The 22,182-nt window shown below is 38.2% G+C and overlaps 1 protein-coding gene across 1 annotated transcript in view; it reads right to left on the reverse strand.

Annotated features, from left to right (window-relative positions):
- Window positions 1–14,539: 14,539 nt before the first annotated feature.
- PXDNL (peroxidasin like) overlaps window positions 14,540–22,182 on the reverse strand; it is a 171,046-nt gene continuing 163,403 nt past the window's right edge. Inside the window, 2 exon segments of the mRNA XM_047074398.1 lie at window positions 14,540–17,911; window positions 18,929–19,042. Coding sequence (XP_046930354.1) covers window positions 17,789–17,911; window positions 18,929–19,042 — 237 coding nt within the window. The 3' untranslated portion in view covers window positions 14,540–17,788.

The raw sequence follows: 22,182 nt of genomic DNA on the forward strand, positions 1-22,182 counted from the left end.
CCAGGTCACGATCTCGCGGTCCGTGAGTTCGAGCCCCGCGTCGGGCTCTGGGCTGATGGCTCAGAGCCTGGAGCCTGTTTCCGATTCTGTGTCTCCCTCTCTCTCTGCCCCTCCCCCGTTCATGCTCTGTCTCTCTCTCTGTCCCAAAAATAAATAAAAAACGTTGAAAAAAAATTAAAAAAAAAATACCGTTAGATCTACATAAAAAGACTAACAGTAAGGAAGGAAAAATACCTTAATACTTTCTTAGGAAAAAAATATGTAGCACTCAAGACTAGGAAGGACGTCTTGAAAAAGCTCAAAATTGTAAAGGAAAATCATAAAGGAAAAACTGATAATGTCAACTATTTTAAAGCCTGAAATGTCTCCGCTACGGAAGCTACTATAACAAAGAGAGAGAGAAGTCAAGACTGGGAGAAAATTTTAGCAATGAATGCAAATGACCAAGGATTATAACACAAGATATGTAAAGCACTCCTAAAAATTCATGTTTAAGAAAAGGACTTTCTAATTAAAAAAAGACCAGGATATGAAGAGGCAATTCACACAAAAAGAGGAAATCTGAATGGAAAATAAACATACAAAAATACTTTTTCACTTTTTATCAGAAAAAAATCACATTATGTCAGCATGTCAGATATAGGAAATACATTTTTTTAATATAAATTCTTCTTTTAATTTTTTTTTTTATTTTGGAGGAGGGTTGCAGAGAAGAGAGAATTTTAAGCAGGCTCCGTGTTCAGTGCTCAGGACGGAGCCCAATGCCGAGCTCAATCTCATGACCCCGAGATCACGACCTGAGCTGAAATCAAGAGTTGGGATACTTTACCGACTGAACCACCCAGGTGCCCCTAGCTATAACAACGAGATTTTTTAAGTTGGCCAATACTAAGATTCCTAAGGGAAGATATGGGATTCCTAAGGGAAGAATAGAATTCCTCATATTCTGCTAGTGGGAGCCTAAGTTTGTAAAACAACTTTGCAGAATATTTGCTAATATTTGATAAACTTATGCATACAGTGACGGCCAGTAACTATTTTATATACACACATGCATATGAGTATATATACATTCATAACATTGTCTCTTCAATTTCTTTAAAAATAAATATACGGCTTTTCTGAAAGTGAAGGATACGTGTGTGCATGCATATACCCACGTGGGAAGTAATTTAATACCTTTACATTCAATCTAAAAATTCAATATAATGCATACTTCTATAGCACATTATTTGAATCTTCATTGTATTTATTTACTCAGAGAGAGAGACAGAGAGTGAGAGAAAGGAGGGGTATCGAGAGAGGGAGGGAGAGAATCCGAAGCAGGACCCACACTGTCAGCAAGGAGCCCGACGCGGGGCTCAGTTCCACAAACCCATGAGACCATGACCTGAGCCGAATTAAGAGTCAGACCCTTAATGAGTCATCGAGAGGCCACTAAATCTTCACTGTATTAATAATAATCCCTTTAGGGGCACCCGGATGCCTTAACTCAGTCAGCTAAGCGTCCATCTTCAGCTCAGGCCACGATCTGGCGGTCCGTGAGTTCGAGCCCCGCGTCGGGCTCTGGGCTGACGGCTCGGAGCCTGGAGCCGGCTTTGGATTCTGTGTCTCCCTCTCTCTCTGCCCCTCCCCCACTCACACTCTGTCTCTGTTTCTGGCTCTCTCTCTCAAAAATAAACATTTAAAAAAACGCTTTATATTTGGATAATTATCCTAGGCATTTGTTTTCTCTTTTAGAAAGGAGATTCTTGAATAAGAAGAAATGTGTTATTTATTTTTATATCCCCCCTACCATTACCACAAATTTTGCATTTAATGTGTGTTCAAAAATATTATGAGTATGCTTAAGAGCTTGGGGCCCACTAACCCAAGGTGAGTAAAGGAGTTAGTGTGCCATCTGAGACAGGTATGTTTTACCCAATCTCAACAGAGTAATGGGAAGCCATTGATTATGAGGTACTTATATGTGCTTAAGCCCTAGTTTAGGGATTCTTCTGAATTTTTAGAAGTTGCTGGAATACTGGCAAGCTAGTCTTTAGTGGCCATTTCCCTTGACTTAATTACAGTCCAAATCTTCAGTGTAAGTCAGAATTCCTGGAGTCCAGAGATAACCCTGGGAACCAGACTATGGGATCAGATGCCTGCTGAATAGTGATTCTAGAAGAGAAACAGGAACACTCAAAGGTAGCAGTGCATCGAATTGCTCATCTCCAAGGTCTAATACAGTAGTTAGTCATTAAAATGAGATTATATGTTCGTTTTCTAATGTTTTCTAACTGTGCCTTTATATTTCCTTTGGACTGATTAGTTTTCAGTCCAATTTAGCAAATATTTAATTGCATCCTGCCCAATCACTAAGAAAGCATCATGATGCATCATCAGAGTAGATGAGTAGATTGTTTTACCATATATCATGTGTTTGTGTCAAGTAGTTATTTTCAGCGGTTTTTCCATTGTTTTTTCATGACATAGAAGCATAAATAACTTCTAGACATGAATAATTCATTGAACAAAGTAGAGCCCAGTAGCACTAATCTACTTTTATACAAAAATCAATTGCTACTTTTTTGGCAGTCAATCCAATTCGACTGCCTGTTAACACTGATATCCGCTCATTTGATATTCTTGAGGCAAAAAAAAAGAATGAAGATAGCTAAAATGTCCCACTATTTCTATAATAAAAACATAAAATACCCATATATCTGTGAGATAACGCCTTCGCGATACAACAAAGGGATCCTCCAAAGCAAAATAATTGGGCTAACTTGTACACTTTATCAATTCTTGCCTGGAACCATGCAATAGAAACCAATATCCTGAATAACTTCTTCACCAATTGTGATAATAATCCTGATACCTAGAAGAAAGTGATGTAGTTATGGCAGACACTGAAGGTCCTCTGACCAGTAGTCATCCATAACTTCTTTCTCCCGTGTGGCTGTCCCACCACAGAAACTGTGAGAGTTAAACACTCATGTTCCAAAGCTTCCTTGCAGGTAGGGGTGGTCAGGTGGCATAGGGTACTAGCCAAGAAAATCAGAAATCGCCAGGGGGTAAGGGGTTCTGTGCAAGTCTTTGTTTTCTAATAAAAGAGACAGAGAGATCATTCTTCTTGCAGCACAGTGTTGTAAATGTATTTTCTCTTCCTTATGGTTTTCTTAATAACATTTTCTCTTCTCTAGCTTACTTCATGCTAAGAATACGGAATACAACACATATACAGAATACGCGTCCGCTAACTGTGTTACTAGCGGGGGGGGGGGGGGAGTCAAAAGCTATGCATGAGTTTTCAACTGTAGGGGCGCATGGCACCCCAACCTGCATGTTGTTTAAGGGTCAACTTCAATTAAGGCTAATTGCTCCTCACAAACGGATATTTTTAACTTAAAGAGTAAGTAAGTAACCCTTTTATCAGTTTGGCTCGTTGATTTATACAGGATTAGTTTCCGTTATTTTTCCCTTCAAATATGTCTTACAATTGCATGTTACTTTCCATTTTCCTTTATGGCTCGTAGTACAGATTCTTATCATTTGATGGCAGGAATCCAGGTAGCACCTTTTATTTGTTATTGGAGCAGCTCAAAAAGGGGCATTGGGCCCAGAGTCCTCTGTTTTCTGGCTTACATTCATTCTGTCTTTACATCATATGTCCCAGTATAAAACATGGGTCCATAGAATCAAGAGATAAGCCTCTTAATAGTTCTGTTTAATAGAACTTTCTTTGTGATAGAAATGTTCTTTATCTGTGCGGTCTAATATGGTGGCCACTAGCCACAATTGAGTAAGAATTGAAATGTGGTTAGTGCAACGGAGGACGTAAGATTTTACTAGTATTTAATGTAAGTGTATATGTCCACACATGGCCTGTGGCTTCCATATTGGACAGCAGAGCCCAGACCAACTAAAATGGAGTAAAGTTCACTGTGACTGTAACTTCCACTACATTTTACATTCATCGCCTCAAATCCTTTGCTCTCCTATCCAGTTTGCACATGTTCTCCAGACTTAAATTCCTAAAGCACTTGTAACTGCACCTCCTTACTCAAAAACCTGTACAAGATGGCCATGGCCTAAAGAATTAAATTCCACCTTCTAAGATTGGCCTTCAAGAGCATTCAAAACTTAGACCCCATTTTTCTCCTGAAGCTTCTCTATCCACATGATTATTCTTGCCAAAGTGGTCTACTCACTGTGCTCTGAACACATTTATGATTTTCTTCTCTGCTCATTGTGCTTTTCTCACCTGAAATGTCCTGCATGTATCTGTACATTATATTGGCAAGTATTGCCATCTTAATAATATTAATCCTCTGATCCATAAGCATTGGAATGTCTATTTATTTGCATCTTCTTTCATTTTTTTGAACAATATATCATTATTTCCAGAGTAAAAAAAAAATTCTAGGTTCCTTTGTTAAATTTATTCCTAAGTATTTTATTCTTTTTTGATGCTAAAATATAGAATCTTAATTCATTTTCACTCTGCCTCTTGCTAGTCTATAGGAATACAATTGATTTTTATATACTGACCTAATATTCCTGCAACCTTGTTGAATGTGCTTATTATTTCTACTCATTGTTAGTGGATTCCTTAACATTTTCTATATGCAAGATCATATCTTCAAATAGAGATAGGTTAGTTTCTTTTCAAGCTAAATGTTTTTTTTTCTTGTCTTAGTGCCTTGACTAGAAATTCCAGCACATAACTGAATAAAAGTGGTGAATGGGTAACCTTTACTGATCTTAAGGGAAAACATTCAGTCTTTCACCATTAAGGATGATGCTAGCTCTTGGTTTCTCATAAATGCCCTTATCATTTGAGAAAGTTTCTTTCTAGTCCTAATTTGTTGAGGTTTGTTACCATGAGATGGCGGTATTGGATTTTGTCAAATGTTATGTTTGCATATAATGAGATAAGCTGTATGTCCTGTGGGGTTTTGTCCTTTATTCTATTGATACAGTGAATTACATTAATTGATTTTCAGATGTTAAACCACACTTGAGTTCTTGGGATAAATCCCACTTGGATGTGATATAGAATATTTTATATATGTTACTAGATTTTGTTTGCTAGTAGTTGGTTGAGAATCTTTACATCTGTACCCATTAGAGATACTGGTCTTTGATTATGATATCTTTGTCTGGATTTGGTACGGAATAACACAGCAGAGTAATATTGGCTTCCTGAAGTATGTTTGAGAGTATTCCCAACTCTTGTATTTTTTGGAAGAGTTGATGCAGAATTGCTGTTAATTCTTTAAATGTTTGTTAGAATTCACTAGCGAAGCTGTTTGAGCCTGGACTTTCCTCTGTAGGTGGTTTTTTTACAGTACTAATTAAATCTCTCTATTTGTGTTTGTTCTGTTTAGACTTTCTATTTCCTCATGAGTTAGTTTTGGTAGTGAATCTAGCAATTTTCTCTTCCACCTAGTTATGTAATTTTATGGCATACAGTTATCCATAACATCCCTTTATAATCCTTTTTATTTCTATATGTTTTATGATCGTACTCCCTCTTTCTAATCTTGGTAATTTGGGTATTTCATTTTTTGGATTAGTTTACCTAAAGCCTGCCAACTATATTAATAAAGATTAGTAATCTTTATTATCTGTACTGTTTTACTATTCTTTAATTAAGTTCTCTTTTTCCATTTTCTTAAAGCAGAAGTTTAGGTTATTGGGTTGAGATATTAATTTTATTGTTAATACAGGTATTTACAGCTCTTAATCTCTCTATAACCACAAATTTATCTGCACTCCGTAGTCTTGATATGTTTTCTTTTTTTCATCTCAAAGTAATTTTCTTATAATTTCTTCTATATTTACTGGTTATTTAGCAATGTGTGGTTTACAATTTTCCACATATTCTTTAATATCCCAACTATTTTTCATTATTGATTTCTAATTTCAGTCCACTGTGATCATAGGACATATTTTGTGTGGTTTCAATCATTTTAAATTTATCAAGTCTTGTATTTTGGCTGAGCACATGATCTGTCCCAGGAAGTGTTCCTTGTGTGCTTGAGAAGAATGTGTATTATGCTGGTGGCATGTTATTCTTACTGGTGTCTGTTATTTCTTGTTGGTTTATACTGTTTTTAAAGTATTCCATATTCTTATTGAGATATTGTCTAATTTTTCAATCCAGTATTGAAAGTGAAATATTGAAATCTCCAACTATTATTGTTGTTGAATTGTCGATTTCTTCCCTGATTTCTTTTCTGTTTTGCCACGTAATGTTTTAGGGGTCGTTTTTCAGATGTGTATGTCTTTCTAATGGTGATCTCTTCCTGATGGATTTGAGAAGATTTCTGTCATGTCTAGTAACGTTTTCTGTTTTAGTATATATTTTCTATGGTATTAGTAGACCCACTGGAACTCTCCTGGTTCCTGTTTTCATAGTACATCTTTCCTACCGTTTCACTTTCAACCTCTTTGTATTTTTGTATCTAAAGTGAGTGTCCTGTAGACAGGATAGAGTTGGATCCTGTTTTTTGTACATATGTTTGTTTCTTCGCTTGCTTTTGAGATCAAAACTGACAATTTCCATCTTTGATTTGGTTTTTAGACCTACTTTAAGGTGAATATATTACTGAGTCAGGTCCCTAAACGGCAAGGAACACATTTTTAAAAAAATCTACCACAACCAAAAATCCATGGTATCCTCATGCTGTTTAATTTGATAGCTTGAACAATTGTTACACACCATTTTCTGTCTTGTTTTACTATCACACTTCAGGTAAACTTAAACCTATTTTCTGTTTTGGTATCAGGCGATAAGTTGATACAAACCAGACCATATCATAAAGTAGATGAGTTTTACTATGTAGCCAGGATATTGTCACATCTGTGGAAACTTTCTTAATATAAAAGAATATTAAGAATGTACTGGGGGAATGAAAACAGGTACCGTAGGCATGGTAATCCCAACGCTGAAATTTATCAGAACAACACCTAGAAACACATACATTATAAATGGACTCACTTACCTTTCCCCATGACTCTTCACTTTGATTTCTGGGTTCTAATTTATTGGGTTTTGATTCCCCTTGCTTGCTTCTATTTTTAATGTTTGTTGATGACTGACCTCCAGTATAGACTTGATTTTCTGTTTCAATCTCAGTATGCTGAAGGATACAAAATCCAATTTCCGTTCTGTCTCTACTCTGGAAAGGGGCAGCCCCCAGGTTCCATGATATACCAGTACTCCTGCGACAAACCTGTGTTTGTCCCGGCCTTTACACCCCCGGCTCATTTGTAACTCATCCCCGTTATGTTTGTTGTAGGCCTGATTTTACATTAGAAACCTAAGGATTTGTTGACACTATAAAATAAAAAAACACGCTTGCTGAAGTCTATAACAGCCATCTTTGAGTAATTAAGACTGTTGATTGGATCCTCAGAATTTTGTTGTTGTTCTTCATTAACTACATAACCCTTTTCCGCTTTTGCACTTGAGATCCTCTGTGGCTCCTGCTTTAAATGACCACGTCAAAGGTGTGGTTTGGATCTGCAGTAGAACTTCCTTTGCAAATAAAGTTTGAAGCCGGTGAGAGCACAGGGGGTGGTCTCCCAAAATGATAGTGGGTTTTGCAACTCCCATTGTTGCCGCTGCCTGTGGAGTACCTTGCTACTTGGAACACCACCTGGGGCTCAAAGTCAGCGTGACTTCTTATTTACAGGTCAGCTCCGGTTTTTGAAGCACAGCCACTCTGTCTCTGACTGCCATGAGCAGTCCCCACGCCAGCGTGGTGTGTTAGCGCCTGTAATTTCCGAGCTGTTAACGTAATGACACATGGCTTCAAACTGTGCTTCAGAAAATTGCTTCTTAAGATCCTTTACCATTCCTGAATTTCATAGTGCACATTTATGTCAGTTTTAAAGCACAAAACTCTGTCTTTATTGCCTGAAGCTAATTGTGTAAAAGAACCACTTGCCTGTCATGATACAAAAAAGATATATCTCATAATGATTTAATCCCTTCTCTCAGGAATCTCCAGCAATGAGCAGAAGAACACGGAATCTTTCATCCATTATCAAGAAAGTTAACTTGTTAAATACGTTTCAAGAGACACATATTTTCTGTGTCTAATTAATGAATTTTACATCCATCTAGTCCAACAAAATCATTGTTTAGAACACCAAAATACCATACTGTGGCCCTCGCCACTTAGAAATAGTAAGGTCTTGGGGCGCCTGGGTGGCTCAGTTGGTTGAGCATCTGACTTCGGCTCAGGTCATGGTCTCTCGGTCAGGGAGTTTGAGCCCCACATTGGGCTCTGTGCTGACAGCTCAGAGCCTGGAGCCTGTTTCAGATTCTGTGTCTCCCTCTCTTTCTTGCTTGCACTCTCTCTCTGTCTCAAAAATAAATAAACATTAATGGGATGCCTGGGTGGCTCAGTCGGTTGTTTGAATATTGGTTTTGGTTCACGTCATGATCTTACAAGTTTGTGAGTTCGAGCGCCATATCGGGCTCTGTGCTGACAGCTCAGAGCCTGGAGCCTGCTTCACATTGTGTCTCCCTCTCTCTCTGCCCACCCCCCAGCTCATGTTTTATCTCTCTCTGTCTCAAAAAAATAAACATTAAAAAAAATTTTTTTAATAGAAAGGTCTTGAATAAATTAATCATGGTTTACAAAATTTTTTTTTTAGATTGCAGAACATCTGTTGATATGGGAATTCTTTTAATGAGAAACAATTAGTATCTTTTCCATGACCTACTGTATTAGACATATACTTATTAAGAGAAATGATTTTAGTTAACTTATATAAGTGGGGCTTGCCTTTGCGAAGAATGTGTAGGAGCCTAAGAGAGAAAATTTGGACAATTCATAAATGTCAGCGTTTTATAGAAACCATATGAGGAACTTTAACATGAAGTACATGTGAAGGTAATGCATTTCATTAAAAAAGAAATATGTACTTCAAGTGATCGATGAGAAATACAATTCTAGCAATCCAAACTGCACTGACTGCTTTAAATTTTTCAAAACATCATCAGTCACTATATATAAACTAATGAATCTACAACTAAGAGTTTGTTTTCTTACTGACCCTGTTTTCAAATAAAAATAATTGATCCCGGGGCACCTGGATGGCTCAGTCGATTGAGCGTCTGACTCGTGATTTCTGCTCAGATCATGATCTCGCGATAATGAGATTGAGCCCTACATGGGACTCTGCACTGACAGCCCAGAGTTTGCTTGGGATTCTCTCTTTCCCTCTCTCTGCCCTTCTACCTCCCTCTGCCTCTCTCTCTTTCAAAATAAATAAACTTTAAAAATATTTAATAATAATAAATCTGAGTTCTTCTTTTAATGTTTTATTTATTTTTGAGAGAGCACAAGCAGGGGAGGGGCAGAGAGAGAGGGGCAGAGGATCTCAAGCAGGCTCTGTGCTGATAGCAGTAATCCTGATGTGGGGCTTGAATTCACGAACCACGAGATCATGACCTGAGTTTAAGTCAGGGGCTCAACTGACTAAACCACCCAGGTGCCCCATGAATCCCAGTTCTAATAAGTACAAAAGGATATGGAAATGTTTGCGACGACTAATACAAAAATGTTATTCTTCATCAAAACAATGACAAAATAAATGCCTGGAGACTTGGCTGTCCAAATTTTCTAACCTGGATTATTTTAACCGAGTGATGAAATCTTCGCCATCATTTTTTATAGGAGGAGAGCTCCTATATACAAGAATTCTTTAGTATTTGCCTTTACATTTCTGTCTCGTATCGTTTGAACATTAAGAGAAACGTAGTTGGGGCAGAGTGTGAGAAATGTCAGACTACACTAGACTCTGAGGCTATCTATCCACATGCATACCTATCTACAAAGTCACAGCACGTAATATTTGGTGTATATATCAAGAAAGAAATGTTGCTCCTAATGCTTCCTTGAAACATTATGCAAATAAGTTGGTTAGCAGGATTTACTTTTTCCATTCTCATTTGTATGTCAAACGTTTTGGAAGGCTGGAAGCACATCCTTTACCTTCTGTGTTAACATCCGGGACAACCGGAGGCTAGGAACTGACAAGTAGCACTGGGTTGCTTTCTAAGATTTTTAAGATGCTGACGTCACGCCACCGGTTCTTTAGGTCATAAAGCTAATAGGTCATAAAGCAGGCACCACACAGTTTGGCCATTATCACCTCCTCTCCCTTTTAAAAATATCATTTCAAGTCCCTTGTCCATCACGACAGCAGTGATACTCCACAGATAAGGGATTCCAGGCAACGAACAATCAGCAGGCTCTCCTCAACTGCCCCCCGCCTCCGTCATGTGTTTCTAGAAACCCCTGCTACGGCCAACACGTAGCAGACAAAAGGATATTTTCTTTACAAAAATCCCAAGGTTGACACGTTTTCCTCGTACTTTCCATTGTCAGCTTTGCCCTACAAGTAAGAGTCGTACATATCAGGGGTTCTGTGGCTCCTACCGGTCAGAGGAAATCTCAAGGTCTCAAAAATCGAAACCATTTACATGAGATCAAAGTAAACCATGGCTCACTGCTCAATCATCTTTCACAATTTTAGCTGCTTTCCACAAGTTTTAATATGTAGCATTTTTTTTTCTTTGCAGTTTTGGGTCTAGTCTAAAGATTTCATAATATCCATTCTAATTTCTTTGTGGGTGGAAATGTATGTATATGCTATCAATTCTTTTATTTTCCTTATTTTCTTATTTTTTCCTTATTTTTGATTCCACCGTTAATGGATAGCATGGTCTGTAAAACACCACAAAATTACCGAAATTTGTTAAAATGTGCTGTGCAACCAGGAGTCAATTTTTGAAAATGTTTCACACAGAACTTAGAGTACATATTCTCTTGCTGTTAGGGGCAAGATTGCATATATGAGCACAGCTCAAGTTTGTTAGCTATACTGTGCAAGTATTAACTAGCTTTTGTCTGATTGATATGTCAGTTTCTGAAAGAAGTATATGAAAATCTGAAAGAGGTGTAATTATAGATTTACAAATTTTAGGTCATAAATTGGCAGTTTTTAATGTGAACGTGATGATGTCTTATGTGTACATAGGTAAGGATTGCTGTACTTATCTGATTTGTACTCCCGAATGTCCAGAATCATCCTGTATTAGTTTTCAAGGGCTGTTGTAACTAAGTACCACAATCCAGATGGCTTAACAGAAAAGCATGGGCTCACAGATCAGGTATGGCAGAGTTAGTTGCTTCTGAGGCTAAGGGGCAGAAGGTGCTCCAGGCTTCTCTCCTCGGCTTATCGATGGCTGTTTTCATGTTCCCAAAGTGTACTCCCTGTGTGCATCTGTGTATCTGTCTCCAAATTTGCCCTCTTCATAAGGAAACCAGTCATACTGGATTAGGACCCACCCTAATGACCTCATTTTAACTCAGTTGTCTCTACAGGATTTCTCTCTGAATAAGATCACATTTTAAGGTACTTATAAGGTACTTAACATGTAAGTTTGGGGGAAACACAATCCAACCTGTAACACACTTCTTTCAAAACTCATTAAAATATGGGATAACTCCCTTTATCCCTTTTGCTCAACATTTTTGTGACATTAGGTCTTAGTTTTGTTGTGTACGTGTTTGTGTGTGTGTGTGTGCATTTGTGTATTTGTATATATGTTTGTGTAGATTTTTTTTAATTGATCTGAGACTCTGGATTTTGTCTGATGAGCAAATGTTCTTATTTAATATGATTTCAAATATATTTAAATGTATTACCATTACATTAATTTTTTCCAGTAACCAAAGTTTTGATATCTTTACTTTTCTTACCTTATTTTGAATTGATCATGTTTTCCTAAATGAAAATCATATGTTTCTATTATTTCAGTTATGACACTTAAATTTTTCAGTTTGTAGTCTTTATTGGCACAGGTCATTAATTTGGTGGCTTGGGATTTCTACACCTCAACGATTACGTAAATTTAAACTTCACATCTTCACATGGTCTTTAACCACAACCAAACTGGAATGTTCTCCAGAATCATCCGCATACCTCTGTGTGCATTCCAGGCCTGACTCTGAACACTTCTTCTCATAGTTACATCCAGTTGGATACTTTTCCTTTATAAATTGTTTTTCTTTTTTGTTTGTTTGTTTTGATTTGTGTTTGTTTGTTTTTGGACAAACATCATTCTACTCACTGACTCTAGGCTGAGTTTCCCACACCAATCACATTGTCCTATGCCCTGCCAGCAAATTATGTTCTTTCTTCCACATGCTTTCCCAGAAAACAGATTGTTTGATATTTTCAATTGTTTAAAGGATTCTAAGGCTCCAAGAAACCAAGTTTTCTTCTAACTAGACTTAGTCCTGATGCTCCCAAAACATTGTTACCACTTCAGATGGGTAATTTAGATCAGTTTATTTAGCCTTTATTCAACTTGTTTAGTTTGACATGGTATTTTATTTTAAAACTTGAATAATTGGAATCTGTACCAGTTCAAAATTCACTATAATTCTCATTCTAACTCCTCCTGGTCCTGGAGGACATGAGAGCAAGGTCTACGTTCTTTGGACAATGCCAGATGCTTTCTCCTGTGTTGCTCAAGTAGATGTACTCTTGGTGAATGACCCATTGAAAGTATTCTTAAATCACAAAACTAAAAGGCAACCAACAGAACGGAAGAAGATATTTGCCACTAACATATCATATAAGAGATTAGTATCCAAAATTTATGAAGAACTTCTCAAACTCAACCCCCCCCAAAAAAATAATACAGTGAAGAAACGGGCAGAAGACATGAATAGACACTTTTCCAAAGAAGACCTCCAGATGACTAAAAGACAATGAAAAGATGCTCAACATCACTCATCAGAGAAAAACAAATCAAAACCAGTCAGGTACCACCTCACACCTGTCCGAATGGCTAAAATGAACAACTCAGGCAACAACAGATGTAGGCGAGGATGCGGAGAAAGGGTAACACTTCTACACTGCTGGTGGGAGTGCAAACTGGTGCAGCCACTCTGGAGAACAGTGTGGAGGCTCCTCAAAAAGTTAAAAATAGAGCTATCCTACAATCCAGCAACTGCACTACTAGGTTTTTATCTGAAAGATACAAAGGTGAAGGGGCACATGCACCCCAATGTTTATAGCAGCGCCGTCGACAACAGCCAAATGATGAAAAGAGCCCAAATGTCCATCAACTAATGAATGGATAAAGAAAATATGGTATATACATGGTGTATACATATATATATATACACACATGACATATATATATATATATACATGACATACATATATATATATATATACATGACATATATATATACACACACACACACACACACACACACACAATAGAATACTACTGGGTGATCAAAAAGAACGAAATTTTGCCATTTGTAACAATGTAGCTGGAACTAGAGTGTATTATGCTAAGTGAAATAAGTCAGAGAAAGATAAATATATGATTTCACTCATATGTGGAATTTAAGCAAGAAAACAGATGAACATAAGGGAAGGGAAGGAAAAATAAGATAAAATCAGAGAGGAAGGCAAACCATAAAAGCCTCTTGAAAACAGAGAGCAGACTGGGGACTGCTGGTGGGGAGATGGGCTAGGTGGGTGGGTGATGGGCATCGGGGAAGGTATTTGTTGGGATGGACACTGGGTGTTGTAGGTAAGTGATGAATCAGTGGGTTTTGCTCCTGAAGCCAATACTACACTGCATGTGAACTGACTTAAATTTAAATAAATACATTTTTAAATTTTCAATTTAATTTTTTTAAAAAAAGGTTCCTAAGTAATTATTCCACAGGAGGAAAAAATTGGAATGATTTAAATGAATCTCTTCACCTTTTAGAGAAGACAGTTTTGTTCTTAAAAAAAAAATGACACTATGAATTTGTGTTTATAATATTCATACATTAGACTAGTATACATTTTATGTATTTTAAGTAAACAACTGATTTTTATTCAATAATGTGATACACAGAAATAGAAACATACAATATATTTTAAATTTTGAGTCAGAGATCCTTCCTTAAATGATCTTCCTTTATTCCTACTATTTGAAGATATATTCTCACACATGAAATTAAGAGTATTCTCGAGCCCATTGACCAAATTATGGATGATGGGTAGCTAGATAAATAATGAATAAATAATTAGATAGTATATACCCCTTCCAAAGATAAAAAAACAAGTAAAAATTTTTCACATTAGATTATTCTCACACACACAGATTCCAAACGTACACCAATATTTGGTAGCAAGATATAAGAGAAGAGAATATATTTTAACATTTATTTACATATAATCTATATTATATATATGTCATAATATTGTTATGTATATAATAGTACCACATAATTATATATATATATATATGCCAGAATGATAGATGTTATATATATATATATATGTATATATATGTGTATATATATATATGTATGTATGTATATATATATATGTATATATATATACATATATATGTATATATATGTATATGTATATATATATATGTATATATATGCATATATATATATAAAACATATTTCTGTTAATAATTAAGCTTAAAGAAATTCTCCTCACTTGTTTTACAAAGTATATTTAGAACACAAAATGAGTTTCATAATTTGGAGAAATATACTATATTCTATACCTCTAGTTTATGTTCGAGATGCAAATTTAAACGGATTCGTTTCTGATGCTTGAAACAAAAGTCTGCAAATTATCTAATACAAGGGCTAAAAACATAGCATGTAGAGTTATATTTACGATAGAAATGTTAGCACTACATACGTTTAGTACACCATCCCTCGTTTTGTATACCCCCGAGGAACAAATCGGTTTTACATTGCTTTTTACAAACTCTATCATGCCAATAAATGTTGAGGACGCTCAACCAAATACGGCTCTTAATAAAGTGCCTCTTTCCTAAAATGGAAGATAAGATTTCTGTGTGAGCTATCCATGAACTTGATTTAATTTAATAAACCATATTTTATTTTCAAATAAAAATGCATTACACATGACATTGGGCAAGGCATGTCTGAAGGAACTGCAGTTCAATTACAGTTCGGTAAGTCTATATTAACATCAGTTCACAATTAAGCTAAAAAATGCAAAACTGCTTACCCAAATGCCCAACAAATTTTCCTACCTCTGCCTCCCTAACATACTGACCACATGATCTGACCACACGATCGTAATAGGTCAATATAAGGACTCATTCTTAAACATTGTTATTTGCCGTATGTGAGTGTTAAAGACTGTCAGGTAAATGCTCTATTTTTAATTGCCAATCTCAAATAAAACCGGTCTACGCCCCTTCGACTACATGGTGTGTAGCTCCATGTGCAGGGTGACCACTTATACACAGAAGAGAGAAAGAGTAGACATTAAAGAGCCCCTGAAAGAGAGGAGATATTGTCCTACCTTTTCAAGCAATCATACAACGTGGCTAAAAAACTGCTTTTCTTTAGCAGAGGACATCAGGAAAAGACGAAGCCCAAGAATGCTTTCATCTTCTTTGCAAACACCTCCTTGTGGATCCCTCCTTTCTCCCAGATGAGAGAGGCGTCACACGTAAGAAACACTAAATTTTACCTCCAGCAGATTTCATGGCAGAATATAACATGTCAAATACTGTTAACGAATACACTTGGATTCTCAGTGTTTTATGGTTCCCTGGAATAAACAAAATCACTAAGGAAGAAACACTTGTGTCATCACACTTGTGTGGCCTAGAAAACATATAGAAGAATACACACACACAAAGACACACGCACACACACATACAAAACTGAAAACAGCATTTGCATTTGGACCGCAGGAATGGAATACAAAGGTTTATATATCCTTGGGAAATATTTGAAATTTTTATTGTGTGCAATATGAACTTTTAAAAATGAAACATTTAAAAAACATAGTGAAATAAATGAAATGCAGTAAAATGAAGAAAGAAGAAAGGTAATCTGCATTATAACCATATCTGTAAGGGGGACTGAATATTTTCCAATTGTCGACTGACGGACAAGCTTTAAAATTCCCGTGTTCCATTTTAAATGATAATTTGATGCTGTTATTTTGATATTTGCTTATGGTTAATGAACCAAACATTGACCAGGTGGCATCCATGTTAACATGTGGCCAGGGTATAAAAAAATAACACGAGATACCATGCAGGTCTTGCTTCAACTTGAAGAAAAGGATACAATGACAAATGAACATGACGAGAAGCCTCCACTCTTAGCTGTGTTACTGTCATTTGCAATACGCTTGCTGTGGTTGTTTCAGAGGGACAAATTACACTTCCATGAGGTTTGGCTTCCTTTCACTTTGTTGGGTTTGGAAAGGCCACCAAATGTCAAGCTTTTGGGACCTGCTACGTTTTGCCTTTCGAAACGTTAAGTAGAAATTACTTTGGATTTCAAAAGGCATCAAATGTCAAACCTTTAGGACATACTACGTTTTGCCCGTAAACTGTTTCGTAGAAGTTATTTGGGATCTTGGGAGGGGATCACCAGCACATTTTTAAAATAATGATGTGCATCATCAAACTCCAAAAACATCTTTCTTCACTCATAATACTAAAACCATGAGGATATTTTGACTAAAATGAGTCCTGCACTTCACACAATGCTTCCAAATACTGGGAGATGATGCCTGTTGTTAAATGTCTATTTTGCAACTGGGTATCAGTAGAGTTATCACCCTAAGAGCCTCCCTGGGCAGGACACTACATGAAGTCTCTCCTCAAAGGTTCTAGAACAAGAATTTCTTAAAGAAATCTACCAACAACTGTAACCAACCCCTACATATGGGTGCACAATATTTTAAAAGCATTGATTATAAGAAACTCACCTAACTTACTAAACATCCAATTCTGAGTATAGCTAAACCTGTTCTCTATTGGGCTGTATTTTTTAATTTTTATTTTTTATATTGGGTTGTATTTGAGATGCTATACAGAGTGCCAAAATTAGAAGAAACCTCATAGCACGACCTTTCGTTTAAGCCGCAGGCATTTCCCATTTTTCTGACAGTAAATTCAGATTTGAATTGTTCCCAAGTTGCTCAGACTTGGAAAATTTCAATTTCGACACCTCACACGTGACCAGAATGGCACAAGGGAAAGGCGGGTATTGTGCCACGCTCCTTTGAAGGCTCGTTCCCTTCACAGTGTTTGTATTTCCCAGCCAAATGTACAACATAGCAAGCTCCCCCAAATTATACTTTCCCTGACTTCCCCCTAATGTTCTACAAGTTAGAGCCTCGTGACGGTTAAGGGAAGTGCGTTTCCAGCAAAATCTGGCCATTATCTAGGTTCTAGACGCAAAAGACAGAGCGCAATAGGAAAGCAGCATCACGCGTTGTGCCGAAGCTAACGCAAAAATCTTTCCAGGTGTTTTCTCTGAGTGCAAAACGTATCCTCTCAAAATTCCTGGAGATCATAAAATCTCTCTGAATTTTGACATGAGAGCTTTTCCACAATCCTCAGATCTAAAAACAAACAAACAAACAAAAAAAACAATGCCGCATGATATTCTTTTCATTTCCATGTACGGCAAATAAAACTGGTGGCTTTCAATACGAAATCCTTCTTACAATAAAATAATTCCTATGTACTTTATAGACTTGAATTTTTGCATTACTTCACGGTACATTAGAAGATGGAAAGACAAAAGATCTCCCGTGTATCGGAGAGTTAAATGAACTACTTTGTCAGTGACTTCTGCGCCTGGAGTGTGACTCCGGGTGAAAAGTACTGAAGTCCGACGTGCCTGTCTTTTCCTGAGAAATTCCCCCACTCAGGGCTCAAGAGCGATGACACTGGTTAGCGTTTCTCCGGGGAATCGGCCGGGTCTCCGCAAACCGGACAGCAGGTTCCTTTCACCGACTCCAGACGGGGGCACGCAGCCAGGGGACAAGTCTCCACCACGCAGGTGACCTGGCCACTCTGAAAGGCAACATTCAAAGCTTATGTCCATGTTTCTGACAGTGGCGTGACCTTTTTAAAAGTTTCTGCTGATACGCACTCTGATTGGCTCTGTCAATGTCACGAAAACTTACCCACGGTATGAGCTCATTTTTACACGTAACCCTGCCTGATGCCTTATTTCTTTTTTTTTTTTTTTTAATTTTTTTTTCAACGTTTTTATTTATTTTTGGGACAGAGAGAGACAGAGCATGAACGGGGGAGGGGCAGAGAGAGAGGGAGACACAGAATCGGAAACAGGCTCCAGGCTCCGAGCCATCAGCCCAGAGCCCGACGCGGGGCTCGAACTCACGGACCGCGAGATCGTGACCCGGCTGAAGTCGGACGCTTAACCGACTGCGCCACCCAGGCGCCCCCTGATGCCTTATTTCTAAACGTGCAGCATGAAAGGCGAGGCTGGAAGTTCTGGCTTATAAAATGCTACCTCCCAAACCGCAGGGCACGGGGTGTGACCCACACGAGGAAGCTCGTGGGTTTTCATTGTGGGGAGAGGCCGCAGCGATCGGCATCAGCTCTGTTCAAAAACTCAACTCGAGAAACACTGAGCTGCTCCCTTCTGGTGGATCCCAGGAGACATGTTTTAACACTTAACCAAGTGCTTTCAGGCAACACCACCATCGCGAGCCTGACTGGAGAACAAGGAGATGAACTCGAGCCCCATTTCTGCCTCTGTCTACTCGTGTGACCTCGGGAAAAGCCCACTAAACACCCGGAGCATCAGCTCCCTCCATCATCAGTGAAGATGCGAAAAGCCCACATGGTGTCCAACAAGTGCTCCTTAGGGAGCGGCCGTAGTTACATCGATAACCAGAAACCTCGAGAACTCACATCAGTAGCTTGACCTTGAAAACAGGCCTCAAATCTACTCACGAGAGAGACCGTAGTCCCTCTCTTGAATTCTACAGCTACGTCTCAAGTGGCAGGCTAGCGGGAGTAAAACAGGAGGAGGAAGACGGAGAAACTTCTGGCAACGCATACCTTACACGTACAGCGAATGCAGTCGTCCTTCATCCAGTGTTCCTGGTCTCTCCTCTGAATCCCTTCATCATCTGTGCATCCCGCCTGCCTGAGGCGTGCCTCCAGCTTGTTTATCTGATAGAGGAGGCGAAGGAAAGGAAGTGGGAATTGAAACAGTGGCAACAAAGCAGATAACTAACACGGTGTGATGAAATGCTCTATCGTGTGAGCACACACCTAGAGGGCGAAAGAAACTTCAAAGCCAACATAATTTTTAACTTTTTTTTTTTTTACCCCAAACTTACGGAATCTCAGTCATCCAGGGTCGAAGCTAATAATTCCCTAGATGTGGCAAAATATTGAAGACGGATCTGATATCTGACACGGGTAAGTTACAAAAGAATAGGATTAGAATCAAATGAGTGAAATTAGATATTTGAGAGAAATCTTCTCGGTAGTCATTCATCTTAATTCAACAAGTCAAGAGTTTATTTTCTTGTACTCGGGTGATCATAAACAGCACTCCTTGAACAAATGTTTATTAGATTTCAAAGATAAAACAATCCAGGGTGTCCAGGAGCTTAAGATTTGGTAGGACGGCGGGTCAATAAGTCACAGTTAGATAATGAGGGTACGTACATCAGTGGGAAAGCAGATGGCAACCCTCTCTCGGTTCTCCCTCAGGGAATAAGGGAGGCCTCACGTGGGGAAAAGCATTTGAGCTGTAAGCGGACATGTGACAAAATCATTCAGAACGAGCAGGGAAAAGGCGTTTCGGACAAAAGGGAAAACGTCTGACCAAAGCATGGGGACCACAAACAGGTCAGTATCTCGGGAATATAAATTGCTGTGGAAGGGTAAAAGGCACAGGGGGAGTGTTGAGGGAGTCAAGGCAGCCATAAAATCAGGACCTTAAGAGTCTGATGAATTAATTTAGATACTACAGTCTCTGGACAATGGGGGAAGAATCACAGTGATCACTGTAAGGACATTATGAAGGCAGACCAGTGAGGGCAGAGGAGAGCCACATGGGCTCAGCTGGGAAAGGGAGAAGTGAGAGTGGGAAACGCCACCGGGCAGGTGGAGCTCGCTGGTGGGCCTGGGGGGAGGGAAGAGAGAAAAATGCAAGACTGCGAAGTGCCAGGTTTCACAAGGCCCCTAAACGATGGTGACATTCGCCAAGATACATTCTAGAGAACGCATTACGAAAGAGTAATGGTCCACAGAGAAATTAAAGATGCGTAATTAAGAGGAATTTTAGAAAGGATGAAAATAATATAGTTTTCCAAAAGAAGAGGCTAAGTCCAAGAGCACTGAATGACTTAGGAAGGTTGCAGCTGCACTGCTATGGGCTGAACAGTGTCCCCCAAAAGTCGTATGTTGGAGCTCTAACCCCCAATACCTCAGAATGTGACTGTATTTGGAGACAAAATCCTTAAGGAAGTAACTAACTTAATGGGGCACCTGGGTGGCTCAGTTGGTTAAGCAGCCGCCTCTTGGTTTTGACTCAGGTGATGATCTCACGGTTCGTAGGTTTGAGCCCCATGTCGGGCTCCGTGCTGATGGTGCGGAGCCTGCTTGGGACTCACTCTCCTTCTCTCTCGGCCCCTCCCCAGCTCATGGCTCGCTCACGCTCTCTCTCTCTCTCTAAAAATAAATAAATAAACTTAAAAAAAAATTTTAAGTAATTAACTTAAAATGTGGTCATGGAGATGGGGCCTGACCCAGTGACTGGTGTCCTTCTGAGAAGTGTAGATTAGGGTCCAGACACCCAGTGACAAGTTCGTGTGAAGAGGAAAACCAAGGAGAGAGACCTCAAGAGAAATCAATTCTGTCAGCACCTTAATCCGGGACTTCCAGCCTCCAGAACTCTGAGAAATAAATTTCTGTCGTAAAGCCACCTAGCCTGTGGTGTTTGTGACTTCTGTGCTAGCAAACTCATATGAGCATCATTAGCACTAGATCCTATATTCTCAAAAGACCTTTCTAGTGTGTGTCTAAGAATCATTATGTTTTTCTCCTCTAGTGAACGTTCCTTTCAGATTCTCTGAACTCTGTTATTTGGTGGGAAATTATAAAACAATTTCAAAGACTTGACCATTGTTCTTTATATGTGACAGAAACTGCTGTGCCCCAGAAAAATTTGGATACAAACAAGAGACCAAATTAGATGTCCTGAGGACGTAAAAGCAATGATTTGTTTTTAAATGGTTATTGAGCACCTGCTATATGTCAGCTAGTCCTAGGGAAGACTACAATGATAAATATTCCTGGGTTTCTCTTCTTAAGGAGTCTGCAGTATAGTAAGGGAGAGAGGATTTGTGCAAAAATAAGTATGCTACAAGCCCATATGTTGTGTGTCCTAAGAGCATACACATAATGGCATGGGATTTCAAGGAAAAACAATTATTTCTAGGGAAATGGAGTAGAAAAGGGAGTAATCAGGGAAGAATTTACAATTTAAATGGTACTTGTGCTAGGCCTTGAATAAAGATGGCATTTGGCTATGGGAGTATTTATGTATATGAGCATGTGGGCAAGGGGACAGTACATTTCAGCTAGAGGGAAAATATGTGAATGAAGTTAATAAGAGGGGAGGGTGAACAGTGAGATTTTAACCTTGGGGGAAAGAAAAACATAAAATGTGAAAAAAGTTATTTGGAAATTAGATTTAAAAATGGGTTAGGACTACATTTTAAAGAGCCAAGAATACTCATGAACTTGGCATTCATGAAGGAAACAAAAAGTCTTGATGTAAAAATAATAAATAAATAAATAAATAAATAAATAAATAAATAAATAAAATTGATCATGTAAAATAGTTGACCACATTTGGGTTGAAGTAGGACAGCAGGATGGGCCTTTGGGGGTAACGTATTATTATAGTGGCTACACTTGGGAAGTGACATCCATTGTTCGTTAATTTATTCATTACCCAATAGGATTATTAAGTATGCAGTATATGCCAGCTAAACACTGATGAACTAAAAGGCTAAATCTACGGCTTCATGTAAGCAGTGAGAATGGAGACGATTGTAGGATAAATTAAAAATTATGATGGAGGCAGGAATGATAGGGTTTTACAATGACCAGATGTGGACTGAATTAGTCTTTGGCTGAGCAGGATCATGGGTGAATGAAAATCATAAAAATCTCTAGAGATGTTAGTGATTATGGTCTAGAAGGCTAAGACAAAAAACAAAAACAACAATACTTTTATTTCTAAAAATACTGAGAACATGAAAACATTAGTAATGTTGAATGAGTCCAAAACA

The sequence above is a fragment of the Lynx rufus genome, unplaced genomic scaffold (assembly GCF_022079265.1).
Source record: "Lynx rufus isolate CCGP_SWC_20201006 ecotype Redwood Valley unplaced genomic scaffold, mLynRuf1.p SCAF_12, whole genome shotgun sequence".
NCBI lineage: Eukaryota > Metazoa > Chordata > Mammalia > Carnivora > Felidae > Lynx > Lynx rufus.